This window comes from Miniopterus natalensis, chromosome 1 (genome assembly GCF_054644295.1).
Source record: "Miniopterus natalensis isolate mMinNat1 chromosome 1, mMinNat1.hap1, whole genome shotgun sequence".
In the NCBI taxonomy this organism is placed as follows: Eukaryota; Metazoa; Chordata; class Mammalia; order Chiroptera; family Miniopteridae; genus Miniopterus; species Miniopterus natalensis.
In genome coordinates, this window is record NC_142081.1 from 35,735,639 (window position 1) to 35,750,989 (window position 15,351).

The 15,351-nt window shown below is 34.0% G+C and overlaps 1 protein-coding gene across 4 annotated transcripts in view; it reads left to right on the forward strand.

Moving 5' to 3' along the window:
- The window catches only part of DDHD1 (DDHD domain containing 1), a 70,490-nt gene that overhangs the window by 28,616 nt on the left and 26,523 nt on the right, over positions 1-15,351 (forward strand). For 2 of the 4 annotated variants that reach the window (XM_087820412.1, XM_087820406.1), the window contains exons 3-6: positions 73-174; positions 2,053-2,181; positions 3,288-3,435; positions 10,558-10,664. In XM_087820412.1, the coding sequence (XP_087676538.1) occupies positions 73-174; positions 2,053-2,181; positions 3,288-3,435; positions 10,558-10,664 (486 nt within the window). The remainder of the gene's footprint in view (positions 1-72; positions 175-2,052; positions 2,182-3,287; positions 3,436-10,557; positions 10,665-15,351) is intronic. The other 2 variants (XM_016198130.2, XM_016198127.2) reach the window with 1 other exon arrangement.

The window sequence follows — 15,351 nt, forward strand, 5'->3', positions numbered from 1 at the left end:
ATAAAATGAAAAGGCAAAATAGCAAACCTTATTTAAAATTTACTTTGAAGCTCAGTGTTTTTGCTTTCTTAGTTGTCTACCACCTCCCTCCCTTCTCCCTCCCTTCTCTGTTCAAATGGAGAGGATATAAGGAGAGTACAGATGCGGCAGGTCTTAAACGAAAGCGTTCCCAAGGTACAGTAATAATCGTAGTTTTATTTCTCCATGTAGTTATAGTCCTGGCTTATAGCATTTACTTATATTTAGAGCAGTCAGTTGTATTTAAAGCATAGAAATTATTAGTTTTAGTATTTAAAGCATAGAAATGTATGCATTGTGCTATTTTATTTATTAATTATAAGTGGTATAAACATTTGTAAATGATGTGTATAGTCCAATAATGGTATATTCGCCAATATTAAGAATGAACTTTTATTGGCCTAACACTATTCTCTTAATATCTTGATTTTGTAGTTTCAGTGTTTTAATCATGTGTTGCCCAAAACTATTTTAACAAAAATGTGGTTTAGAAACATTGGACAAAAAGGCTTAAAAATAGTGACTTGGATTGGACATAGAATTAGAAAAGTAAATAATTGTTAAACTTATGCAAATGATTTTTTTAATTTATGAAAAGTTTTTTATTTAAAAAGCTGAGTTTGTACATTGTTTTCTTTGGAACTGAAAATATTATTATTAATGTTTGTTATGTTAATTGCATCTTGGTCTTGTGTTCAATGTTAGTAATGTGTCCTGGCAGGTAAGTTAAATATAAATTGGTTTCTCATAAATTTTTTAATTACATTTGTAACATAACTAGTAAGTACATTTTCCTGGAATGAATTTACTTTTTTATGTATTCTAGTAGGAAATAGGTTTACATAAAAATGTCTTAGGATCATAGATCTTGACCAAGGCCATATCGTTTCATATTTACCTTGAGGTTATTTTCAGCCCATCTTCAAATCAAAAGAGTTAGACTGTGCTAGTAACTAGCTTTGTGTCAAGTCACTTAATCTCCTTGTACCTTTGTGTCTTTATATATAATGGAAGATAATATTTTGCTTAAAGAGGATTTTAAGAAAATAAATCAGGCATAATGATTTGAAGGTGCCTGGTTTTCTGAAGATGCATATGTGGATTTTTCTTTCTTCTATACCATAGAGAGGAAACATTTAAGTTCTTAAAAATATAAGAATTACCAAATTATGAATTGGTGACGTAATGACAATTTTCTCGATTTGTTGTTTCCACAAACATTACTAAATTTGTGATGCATGTCAGGCACTGTGTTAGGACACTGTGTTTGGTGCTAGTTATACAAAATGATTAAGACATAGTCCCTACCTTACAGAGCTTATGTATTTCTGGAGTATATAGATTTGACTTTTTTAAAATTCATTTTTACCAAGTATATGGTAGTTACAGAAATGCAATAACTATACTGATTTGAACATCATAATGGAAAAAAAATTTTTTGATTTCTTATTAAAACATCTTTCAACTTTGAGTTTCTGTTATGGTGAGCAATATCCAGTGATAATGGGCTTTAATATCCATTCCAGAAACACCTTATACTCTAATAAATTAGATTATTTTCTTCCCAGTTTAAAGGTAATTTTTTCCCATATGAGTCTTGTTTTATTTTGCACTGAGTGAAATTTTCACAGATCCAAAAATAAAATCAACAGAACAAATGGAACTTAAGTTTCTGTGTCAAAACTATTGAGGACTTTCATGAAGGTATATGTCTTTTAGGCCTAAGGAATGACATCACCTGGGAAGGCAGTACTTTAATCATCAAAACACATTAACTACATGTTAGAGGTTAAATTATGGCAGTTAAGCTACTTATTCTGTGTTGTTACAAGTTGTCATTCATATAGCATGGTTAATCATTTATAAAATAAAGTCCCTATCCATTACTTGCTTCGCATCAATATGTGTTTCAATGAAATAGTTTTTTATTGAACTAAGTCCAAATGTGGATTCAAAAATCTGTGTATTATAATTTTTTACACAAATGTGGTTTGTCTTGGAGTCCTTCAAATTAGTTTTTCCTTTTTGCAACAGCTGTTCATAGTTTCAAGTTGAGTCGAAACCATGTGGACTGGCACAGTATGGATGAAGTATATCTTTATAGTGATGCAACAACATCTAAAATTGCAAGAACAGTTACCCAAAAACTGGGATTTTCTAAAGGTAAATTGTTAAATATTACTTTCAGTTGTCAAAACTTGGGGAATCTTTTTCTCTTATGTTTAGAATAGGCTATTCAAATTCTATTTTTAGCATATTTTAAATATGTATTATATTTAATGACAGTTACTGCCCTGTTAAATGAAACTTTGATTAAGGTGATTGAGTTGACATGTATTCATCAGTGAGTAATTATATATTTAGAATGATCTGACAAGATTTATAAATGTCTTTTATACTTCTAAAAGCATAAAAGCAGTCAAACACAAGGTACTGGTGTGGAAATAAAACATAGTGATGGCAACATAATATTAAGGAAGATGAAGACTGAAAATTTTCATTGGATTTAATGAAATAGAAGTCATTGGTGATTTAGATGGATTGATGGGGCAAAAGCCAAAGTGGCATGGGTTGAAGCTTAGGTACAAGATGAGGAAGTGGAGGCAGGGCTAATAGACAACTCTTTAAAGACTAAAGGAAAGAAAAGAGGGAATGGTACCTGAGGAAGATATGATAGCATTATCAAAAAATAAATTTAAAAAAAATTTCCCCCAAATCTGATACAATTTTATTATCCCATTTTTTGTTTTAATTTCTTTGATAACAAGTTTGCTTGAATATCTTTCTATATGTTCATTAGTCATTTGTATTTGTTCTGTGAATTACCTTATATCTTTTTCCTGTTTTGCTACTTGAATGGTTGTCCTTTCATTTTTGATAAGTAAACTCTCTTTGTATACTCAGGTAATTAACTTACTGTGCATAATATTTTGTAAAATTTTTCCCAGTTTGTTATTCATCTTTTATTTTTGCTTCCTGGTATTTTTTTTTATAGAGAAGTTTAAAATTTTTATGTGTTCAGTTCTTCCTTCTTTCCGTCCTTTTTTCCTTTCATCCTTTTATTTTTCCTTATGGTTTCTGGCTTTGGTGTCCTGTCCAATTTAGCACTTCATATCAGAGCCAATCAATATATATCATTTTACAAATTTTATGCCTTCCCAACCCAGTGAAATTTTTTAGTAATATTTTCTTTATTTTTTTTCCAATGTATTATGAGAATGCTATTTTTTGGAATAAACTGTAAACTTAGAGTCATAATATTTTTACAGCATCAAGTAGTGGGACCAGACTTCATAGAGGTTATGTAGAAGAAGCCACGTTAGAAGACAAGCCATCACAGACTACACATATTGTATTTGTTGTGCATGGCATTGGTCAGAAGATGGACCAAGGAAGAATTATCAAAAATACGGCCATGTGAGTTCTTTGATGAATACATTCTCCATCTAGTCTAGAATCCAAACTTTGTTCCTCACTATCTTCTTTCATCTTTACTTTCCTTTTTTTTAGAGTCTCCAGATAATTACAACTACATGATTCATTAGACATGCCTGCTTGCCTAATCAGTATCTGCTTTTGAGAACTATGTAATGCTTAGAGTATAGGATTGTGTAAGTTTACTGTAGAAAAGGACAGTATTTTAAGCAAATATAGTGTTTCTGAGTTTGTAACTCAAAATCAGGGTTCCTCAACCTCATCACTATTTACATTTTTGACCAGATAATTCTTTGTTATGGGTTGCTGACCTATCAATTGTAAGATGCTTAGCAACATTCCTGACCTCTACCACTAGAGCAAATAGAACCTCTAGTTGTGACAACCAAAAATGTCTCCAGACATTGCCAGGTGGCCTCTGGAGGGAAAAAAATGTCCATGGTTGAGAACCACTAGTGTAAATGAACTTTTTTTTGGTAAATTCAGATGATAACACATCCTAATAATTATGTCATTATGAAATATATAGAACTGTACAGCCATCAAAAGTTAATGAGTAGAATAATAGAAATCAAAGTATGTTTTTTGTTGTATATACTCATACTTATTAATACTAAACATTTGAGAAGATGACAAAGAAACTTAAAAAAATGTACCTGTAACCATTACTTGTCTACTGTTTAAAAAAGGAGGGGGGGTACTTTTAGACTCCATAGGTAGTAAGAGAGATCCTGCCTTCAAGTCTGAAGTTTTCGCTCTTTTTTATTTTCAGTGAGAATAAGGGAAGCAGATTTACTTTTTGGTAATTCAGAATGTATTTAGACCTTTTAAAATAACAACTTTGGGGATATACAATCAATAAAATATTACAGTTGGCCTCTGACCGTTGAGCAGCACAGGGGTTAGGGTCTCTGACATCTTTTGCCGTTGAAAATCTATGTGTAACTATAGTTGGCCCTCCATGTAGGAAGATTCCCAACCACTAGTTGATCCTTGAACAACATGGATTTGAACTGTGCAGGTCAGTTGAAAAAAATCTGCACATAAGTGGAACTGAGCAGTTCAAACTTGTGTTGTTTCAGGGTCAACTGTATTATATTGTAAATAATGCCATTTAAAATAAATTTAAAATGAAGAAAGACTTTTTAACAAAATAGTATTGGGATAGCTAGATAACGATATAGATAAAAATAAAATGAGGTTTCTTTTTCACACTAAGATAAATTTCAGTTAGATCACAAATAAACATACAAAATGAAACCATACAAGAACTATGGATTTAAAAGATAGGGTTGAGAGGAGTTTGAATTCTTCTGCACCTTAGGAATAGAGAAAACTGTCCTAACTATGGCTTGATCCAGAGGCAGTAAGGAAAAATATTGACAAATATTAGATCATCCCCAAAAAGCTATATGGCAAAAAATTAAGACAAACTTAGAGAAAACATGTACAGCTTATATCATAGATGAACAGTTAATATCCCTAATATATATAGAACTTCTAAAAATAAAAGAAATAATGTCTAACCACCTTACAGAAAAATGAGCTAAAGATTTGACCAACCATTCCCAGGAAAGGAAATATTCAACCATGCTCATAAAATGTATATTAAAATTGCATAAGCTGCCATTTCTTGATTATTAGATTAGCAAAAACCCAAAATTTAACTGTATACTCTTTTGGCCATGCTGTGGGTAATAGTCATTCTTATAGTGCTAGTGAAAAGCAGTGAAGGAGAGAAAATGTGGCAATATCCATCAAAATTATATATGCATTTGTCCTTTAACCCAGCAGAGTTGCTTCTGAGTTAAAGATATACAAAAAGATATATACACAAGGCTATTAATTGCAGCATTGCTTGTAATAGGATATTACCTAAATGTTCAACAGTAAGAGACTGGTTGATAAACTACAACTATATTAATATGATGATAAACTATGCATTTGTAAAACAGTGAAGAAATCTATTTTTTTGTGGTTCTTTGAAAAGATTCACAAAAGTGAGAAACCTTTAGCTAGACTGACTAAGAATAAAAAGAGAAGATTCAAATTACTAAAATCAAGAAGGAAAGAGGGGACATTACTATAAGGGAATACTATTTACATTTCTGTGTCAACAAATCAGATAACCTAGATGTAATGGACGAACTTCTAGAAAGACACAAACTAACAAACTGATATGGTAATAAGTAACAAGAAATAGTAAATCCAAATTGACCTTTAACAAGTAAAGTATTTGAATTAATAATAAACTTTCTTCCAAAAACACTAAAAAGCCCAAGACCAGATGACTTTACCATGAATGCTACAAAACATTATAAGAAGGACTAGCACCAATTCTTCACACTCTCCAAAAAATAGAGGAAAGAAGACTTCCCAACTCATTCTCTGAAGCCAGTATTACCCTAATACCAAAACCATATAATGACATCACAAGGGGGGGGGGGGGAGACTATGGACCTTATGAATAAAAGTAAATATCACTTATGAATATAAAAATTTTCAACAAAGTACCAGCAGCATGTAAAGAGGATTATATATTCTGGCCAAGTGGAATTTGTCCCAGGAATGCAAGGTTGGTTCAACATTTAAAAGACTCAACCAAGAGTACTACACCACATTAATAGAACAAAAGGAAAAATAGACACATGTGGTTTAACTAGAAATAGAAGGGAATTTCCTCGATCTGATAAAGGCTATCTACAAGTCCACAACTAAAATTATACTTTAACAACAAAAGACTGAAAGCTTTCTTCCAGGATCAAGAACAAAACAAAAGTATTCCCTCTTATCACTTCTGTTCAACCTTCTACTGTAGGTTTAAATTAAGCCTGGGCAATTACAGAGGGAAAAGAAATAAAAGACACCCAGATTAGAAAGGAAGAAATAAAATTGTTTGCAGATCTCATACTCTTATATACAGAAAATCCTAAGGAATTCACACACACACAACTATTAGGGCTAATAAATGAACTCAGCAAAGTTACAGGATACAAGATCAACATACAAAAATCAATTTATTTATACACTAGCAATGAACAATCTGAAAATTAAATTAAGAAAGCATTTCCACTTACAATAGCTTCAAAAAGAATAAAATACTTAGGAATAAGTGTAACAAAAGAAGTGCAAGATTTGCATACTGAAAGCTATAATACATCATTGAAAGAAATTAAAGAAGAGCTAAATAAATGGAAAAGGCCCCTATGATTGGGCATTAGAAGATTTAATGTTTTTAAGATGGCAGTACTTCCCAAATCGATCTACAAATTCATCATAACTCCACCTGTCTTTTTTGTACAAATTGACAAGCTAAAAAAAGGGACCCAGAACAGCCCACACTGTCTTGACAAGTAATAAAAGTGTAAGATGAAGAACTTACACTTCGCAATTTTATAACTTACTACAAAGCTACATTAATCAAGACATTGTGGTTCTGGCTGGTATAAAGATAGACATAGATCAATGGAGTAGAATTGAGAGTTTATTTGATTTTTGACAGGAGTGCCAAAACAATTCAATGAAGAAAGACTAGCCTTTTAAGAAATGATACAGGGCCCAGCCAGGCGTGGCTCAGCGGTTGAGCTTCGGCCCAGGATCCAGGCAATCGGGGTTCGATTCCTGGTCAGGGCACATGCCCGGGTTGCGGGCTCGATCCCCAGTCGGGGGCGTGCAGGAGACAGCTGATCAGTGACTCTCTCTTCATTGATGTTTCTATCTCTCTCTCCCCCTCTCCTTTCCTCTCTCTGAAATCAATACAGATATATTTAAAAAAAAAAAAAAAATGGTACAGGGACACTTGGATATTCACATACAAAAGAATGAAGTTAAACCCCTACCTCACACCATGTACAGAAATAATTCAAAATGAATCAATGACCTACATATAAAAGCTAAAATTATAAAACTTTTAAAACATAGGAGCAAATCTTCATGACCTTGGATTAGGCAATGGTTTCTGAGATATGACATCAAAACTAGAAGCCACAGAAAAAAAAATAGATAAATTAGATTTTGTCAAAATTTAAAACTTTTGTTCTTCAGTGAAAACCTGGGCGTGGCTCAGCGGTTGAGCATCGACCTGGGATCCAGGGATCGGGGTTCAGTTCCTAGTCAGGGCACATGCCTGGGTTGCAGGCTCGATCCCCAGTCGGGGGCGTGCAGAAGGCAGCCAATCAGTGACTCTCTCGTCATTGATGTTACTCTCTCTCTCTCCCCCTCTCCTTTCCTCTCTCTGAAATCAATAAAGATATATTTTTTAAAAAATTTAAAAAAAACAAAAAGTAAAGAAAACCCACAGAATGGGAGAAAATATTTGCAAATTATGTATAAGGGCCTAGCATTGAGGATATTTGAAGAACTCTTACAATTCAAGTAAAAGAAATAACCCAATTTTTTAAATGGATAAAGAAATTGAATAAACATTTGTCCAAATAAATATACAAATGGCCCATAAGCACATTAAAAAGATGCTCAATATCATTAGTCAATAAGGAGATGCAGTTCAAGATCACAAAGAGATACCACTTCATACTCACTATGATGACTCATCAAAAAGAAAAGTGTTAGCAAGGTTGTGGAAAATTAAATACCTCATTTCACTGATGGGATTGTAAAATAGTACAGCCACTTTGGAAAACAGTTTGACACTTTCTCAAAAGTTAAATGTAGAGCTAGCATAGTAATTCCACTCCTGGATCCATACCCAAGTGAATTGAAAACATCTACATAAAAACTTAAAGAATATCCATAGCAGCATTATTCACAATAGCCCCCAAAATGGAAACAGTCTAAATGTTCATCAGCTGATGAATGGATAAACAAAAGTGGTATATTCATACAATGGAATATTATTCCACCATAAAAAGCAATGGAGTACTGATTCATGATAACAATGTGGACAAACCTTGAAACATCATGCTAAATGAAAGAAGCCAGACCAAAGACCACATATTGTATGGTTCCATTTATATGAAATATCCAGAATATACAAATCCATAGAGACAGGCTGGCAAGGCCTGAGGGAAGGAAGTATGGGGAGTGACTGCTATGTGGATGGTGTTTCTTTTGGGGGTGATGGCAGTGTTCTGAAATTAGGTAGTGGTGATCGTTGTACAACTCTGTGAATATATTGAAAGCCACTGAATTGTTAAAAAAAAAAAAAAAAAACAGTTGAGCTGGAGTGGCTCAGCTGGTTGAGGGTCGTACTGTGCAATGCAGGGCTGCCAGTTTGGTTCCCAGTCAGGGCACATACCTGGGTTTTGGGTTCAGTCCCCGGTCGGGGCACGTACAGAAGGCAACTGATCAATGTTTCTCTCTCTCCCTCTCCTTCTCCCCCCCTTCTCTCTCCCTCTCTTCCTCTCCCCCCTTCTCCCTCTCCCCCCCCTCCTCTAAGCATGTCCTCAGGTAGTGATTAAAAATAAATAAAGTAAAAAGAAACAAAACTAGTAAGGTTGTGTCAAAAGGGCACAGAAGCCAACTTTAAGAGACTCACTGACCAAAAAGGGAGACAAGAATGATAATTACAGTGAGTTTAAACACTTCAGGTATTTTTAAGTCTATGAGTTAGTAATGATGTCAAAAAATATAAAACCTGCCCGGGCCAGGTTGCTCAGTTGGTTGGAGCATTATCCCATACACCAAAAAGGTTTTGGGTTCGATTCCCTAGGTCGGGGCACATACCTAGGTTGCAGGTTCAATGATCCCCAGTCCAGGTGCGTGCAGGAGGCAACTGATTCATCGATGTTTGTCTCACATTGATAGTTCTCTCTCTCTCCCTTCCTCTCTCTCTAAAAATCAATAAAAAATATCCTCCAGTGAGGATTAAAAAAATATTTATATATAAAACCTAACAACTCAGTATTTTTGAAAATTGCTAATTAAAGGGAAGCATTAACCATTTATCTTGCCTTTTCTGAGAAACTATTTGTATCACAAAACAGCCAAATATCTGATGTGAGGAAATTTCTTTTTAGAAGCATAAGGAATGATAGCATTTAAGAAGCATCTTTTTCCAACCATAATAAACTAATGGATCTAATCAGTGATCATCATAACTCCTAACATCACCAAAAAGATAGAAAACCAGATTTTTATACCTATGGAGTAGTAGTCTTGCCAAAACAGCAGAACTTGAATCTGATCAAACCCCTGTATCTCACTACCAGGTTACAGGAAATGGAGGACAAAGAGCATGTTAAATAACACCATGGAGATACAGTCATTAAAAGTCAGACTCTGAGAAACTACAGCATATAAAAAAATTACAAAGCAAAAGAGAGGAACCTGTAGATTAAGACATCTGCCAATTACAATGCTTGGGCTGTATTTGGAGCTCAGTTTAAACAAGTGTAAAAAAATATTTTTAGTGTTGTTATAAACTAACATTTATAGTCTAACTGGGAAAAGGGGACCACTGAACTACATACTTGCTGAAAATAAAGAATTATTAAATTTTTTAAAATAATAGTACTGAATAGGTTTTGTTTTCCTTGCATTTTATAAACAAATACTAAACTACAGGTGAAATAATATGTTGTCTGGTATTTAATATATTATGGGGGAAAGGTGTTACTATAAAGGAATTTGAGGGGATGATAGAATTATTCTGTATCTTGATTGTGGTTGTGCTATCCATGAGATTAGCAGACATTTGCTCCTGTCCAAAACACCCATTGAGACTTGTGGTCCATGCTGACCCATCTACCTAACCCCATGTGCCATCACCAGCTAGGCTACCTGTGCAGGAAGGGATATTATTGGCATACAACCACAACACAATTATTGGATCAATGAAGCATGATAGTATCTTTTATGTATTAATCCTATAAACCAAAAGCATAAATAAACGTTATGGGCTGTTTAAACCCAGCAACATTTTCTTAAGCCTGGACATTTTGGATAGGACCAAATATGAAGGAACATTTGGCATTACTGAAATATGCTTTGAAATGAACTATTGTATAGTGTAGTGGTAATTGAAACATAACTGGATGTAGTTTTAAGCAATTGTCTTATAATTAAAGGCACATTATGCCATATGAATACATTTGTGAATTTACTCTAAGTTTTGTTTTGTTTTGATGTTGTTTTTTGCTTTTTTAGGATGAGAGAAGCTGCTAGAAAAATAGAAGAAAGGCATTTTTCCAACCATGCAACACATGTTGAATTTCTGCCTGTTGAGTGGAGGTCAAAACTCGCTCTTGATGGAGGTACATTATGTTTAAAAATTAATTGATTTAGCCAATGGCAACAAAATAATGCTCATTGGGAACAAAGGGTCTTTAATTTAGTTGCCTTGAGGTATATTCACTATTTGTTTTAGATTACTTTAGAAAGTAAAATTCATTGATTTTTAAAAATAGTTCTATATTGAGCACCATGTAGATTTCAGAGATAGCAGTTTTCATACATGCCCTCTGTGGATTAGGGGGTGGGAGTGGGAGGTATGTGGAGGGAACAAAATGTTTTTCTAAAGTTTTTGACAAAAAAGTAGTTCATCAATATTTTTATAAGTCCAGTGCACTATCTATCCATTGGTGCTATGGAGCCACCTAACTTGTCAGTACTATTGAAACATTGTCACAATTCCTTATGAGCTTACATTTTCTTCCTGCTGATTTTCCTTTTTTGTTTTCTTTTGTTGTTTTTCCTACATTTCCTCGCCTGCTAATATTTAAGTAAAATCATGTTTATTTCCTTCCTTGTAGATCTGTTAGTCAAAATATGCATATCTTTACACAAAATGCATCCTTTTAATATGAAAACCATTAAAATAGAATGTTTAGGCTATTTACATAACCTGGAAAAAGAGTTGTACTATATACAATAGCAGCTGCCATTTGTGGAGCCTTTACTGTGTGCTTGGCACTTTGCAGTTCATTTTTCATAGGATATCTCATTTAACTTTCTCACAAATGTATGAATACCTTCTTCATTTTCTCTATTTTACTGTTAAGGAAAGTGAAACTCATTAGAAGGGGAATTTAACCAGAAATAGCAAGCAGAGCCTAGGTTTGTTTGATGCCAGAGTGCTTACTCATCACATTGCTAAACAGCATCCTTGGACTATTTCCAGGAATTCTTCCAAGTCTGTGATTCTGTCTCATAGGAATGTCGGTTATAGCTAGTAGACCAAAATGGCATCAAAAATTGTAATAACTTTAAAACAAAAAGCTAGTGATCAAAGAAGACTTCTCAGCAGCAACAGCTCATATGTAAATTCTAGTGTACAAACACTATCTTTTGGGCTTTTCCCATTCATCCAGGTAAGTTCCTTAGGCTGCTCAGGAATGTAAACAACAAGGATGAATTTACATTTAATAAAATCCCCAAGAGTTTGTAATTTTCTGTTAGGTTTAAATTATTAGGATAGAATCTTAAAGGTGGCATTATGCTGAGGGAAAGAAGCTAAAGGAAAAACACCACTGCTTCTCTCTATTTTCAATACTTCTGACACCAAATAAGGGGGTTGGGGTGTGACTATCTCCATACCACCAATTGTCTAATTCTTAGTGCACACCAACTGGGTGTCCTACAATTTAACTCAGTTCTGACACTACTCAGACATAGTGCAGACAGATTAAGGGCACAGGACCACAGGATGACTCCTACTTCAGATGCTAATCACAAGTACCAGATTCTCGCCTGTTATAAATTGGGGGGTCCCATGACCCCATCCTGAGATTTAATAACTTACTAGAATGACTTAACAAAATTCAGGGAAACATTTACTTACATTTACATGTCTAAAGGATATTACAAAGAATACAGATGGACAGCCCTATGTAGGCAAGGTGTGGGGATTTCATGTCCCCTCGAGTACACCACCCTTCTAGTTTATCCATGCGTTCACCAGACTGGAAGCTCTTCAAACCCTGTTATTTAAAGTTTTTATGGAGGTTCCATTATGTAGACATAATTAATTAAATCATTGACTGTTGCCGATTGACTCAATCTCCAGCCCCTCTCCCCTTCCCAGAGGTGAAGGAATGGCACAGGAAGTTCAACCCTCGATTAATTACTTGGTTGGTTCCTCTGGCAACCAGTCCCACCCTCCAAGAGTCACCTCATTAACATAAGCTTAGGTATAATTAAAAGAGGCTTATTATGAATAATAAAAGACATACCTCTCACCCTCTATCACTCAGGAAAATACAAGGGTTTTAGGAATCTTGTGTCAGAAACTGGGTACAAAACCTATAAATATATGTTTCTTATTATATCACTAATCTCAAAGGTTACATAATTTATGCTCCATTTATGTGACATACTGGAAAAGGCAAAACTATAGGGACAGAGAACAGATCAGTAGATGCCAGGGTTTATGGGAAGGCAAGGGTTTGAATTTAAAAAGGCAGCATGTGGGAGTTTTTTGAGGTGATAGAACAGTTCTGTATCTTTATCGTGGTGATAGTGATGTAAAACCATATATGCATTAAAACTAAGAGTTAATTTTACTGCTTGTAAATTTTTAAATAATGATAAAAGATATTTACCTGTAGCAAACATTGTACTCAGGAAGAGGTAAGGATGTCACTCTTTTAACAAATATTCTACCTGAAGTCTTAGCCAGTACAGTAAGAAAAAGAAATAATAGTTTTAAGGAATGGAAAGGGTGTTTTTTATTTGCAGGCCATATAATTGTCTACACAGAATGTACTAAATATATATAGAAAAATTATTAGAATTAATAAGACAGCTTATCAAGGTTGTGAAATAGAAGATCTATTGTAAACCCACTCTTGCCCCACCCTTTATAAAAATAATTACATTTCTACATGCCGGCACAATTAGAAATAGTTTAAAAAATATAAAATTTTGGCCCGGCCGGGCATGGCTCAGCGGTTGAGCGTCGACCTAGGATCCAGGCGATCAGGGTTCGATTCCCGGTCAGGGCACATGCCCAGGTTTCGGGCTCCATCAGTGACTCTCTCATCATTGATGTTTCTGTCTCTCTCCCTCGTCTTTCCTCTCTCTGAAATCAATAAAGATATATTTAAAATATATATATATATAAAATTTTGCCCTAGCTGGTATGGCTCAGTTGGTAGGAGTGTTGTCCAGTACATCAAAAGGTGGCAGGTTCGATTCATCAGAGTACATACCCAGGTTGCAGGTTCTATCCCTGGTTGGTTGGAGCACTTGGGGGACCAAACTAATCAATGTTTCTCTCCCTCTCCCTTCCTTTCTCTAAAATCAGTCCATATGTGTGTATATGTGTGTGTGTGTATGTGTGTGTGTATGTGTGTGTGTATATATATTTCCTAGAAATTATAATAAAATATGTACATTTATTAAAAATGAAAAAACTGTTATAGGGTATTAAATACAACTTAAGTAAATATAAAGATAATTTTCTTAGGTTGGATGACTCAATATTATAGAGATGTTAATTCTCCTAAATTGATTTATAGATTTCATGCAATTCTAATCAAAATCCCAACAGAGTTTTTCATGACACTTGACAAGCTGATTCTCAAATTATTATAAAAGAGCAAAGGCCCCAAAATAGCCAAGATACAGAACAATAGGAGGAGGAGGGGAGTCATGTTCTAGTAGATAGCTGGACCTATTATGTAACATTTTATTTTAATTAAGACAATCTAGTATTGGCACAAGGATAGGCCAGTGCACCAGACTAGAGACTCCATAAAATAGAACTGCGTTTAGTTTGAAAACCTGATATATGACTGAGCTCACATTGCAGATCATTGGTGAAAGGATGGCCTGTTCCATAAATGGTGCTTGGTAACCAGTTATCCTATGGGAGAAAAAAAGTAAAAACAGTCCCTACCTCACATTCCAAATACATCAAAGACAATGTATGCCAAGACTTTTAAAAGTATCAGAAAAAATATAGGAGGGTATTTCCTTAAGACAGAAAAAAACAACTACGAAGTAACATGGATAAATTTGATTAAAATTAAGAGCTTCTATTTCTACGTAGACATAAACAGTGAAAGACAGACCACAAACTGGGAAAAGATGCTGCAACAAAGCAACAGATAGAACCACCAAAGTTTTAATATACAGAATAAAAAATAGAAAACTTAAATGGAGAAAGATATACACACATCATATTTATGTGTTTTATAAGTTAATATTTTTAAATATGTATTTTACATACTATATATAATGTACATCTCACTAGTCTAGTAATCAAGGAAATGCAAATTAAAACCACAATAAAGTATCATTGACACCCATCAATTAGCAAAAATATAAGGTGAGGCTGTGTAGCAGTGAGGATTCTTATTCACTATTAGTGGGAATATAAATTGGTACAATCACTTTAGAGGACAATTTGGTATTATCTTGTAAAGTTGAATGTGGCACAGCACTTTCACTCCTAGATATATGTGCCCTAAAGAAAATCTTACACATGTGCACCAGGAAACATGTACAACAGTGTTATTAGGAGCATAGTTTATATTAGCAAAAAAACTGGAAACAGCTCAGATGTCTTTCAAAGGAAAATGGATAAATTGTGAGATATGTATAGCTTGGAATGAACAGATTACAGCTAAATGCATTAACACTGATGAATCCCAGAAACATAACACTGAAGGTGAAACAAACCGTGGACAATAACTCCATTCACAGTGTTCAAAGCAGCAAAATGAAATAAATTATTTAGGCTCAGGTACACAATAAATGGTACAGAATTGGCTAAAGTTATTAATATTAATGGGCATGAAGGAAATCTATAAAGAAAAGCAATAGTGTGAGTAACACAAATCTCATATTGGTGGTTACTTTTGGGGATGTGTTATCATTTAGGGATATATATGGGTTTCAGAGATCCTGGCAATACTGTTAAGCTAGGTAGTAATATCTTTTTTGTCTGTATGTGTATTTCACAGTAAAATCTTTTTGGAAGTTCATTAAAATGACATT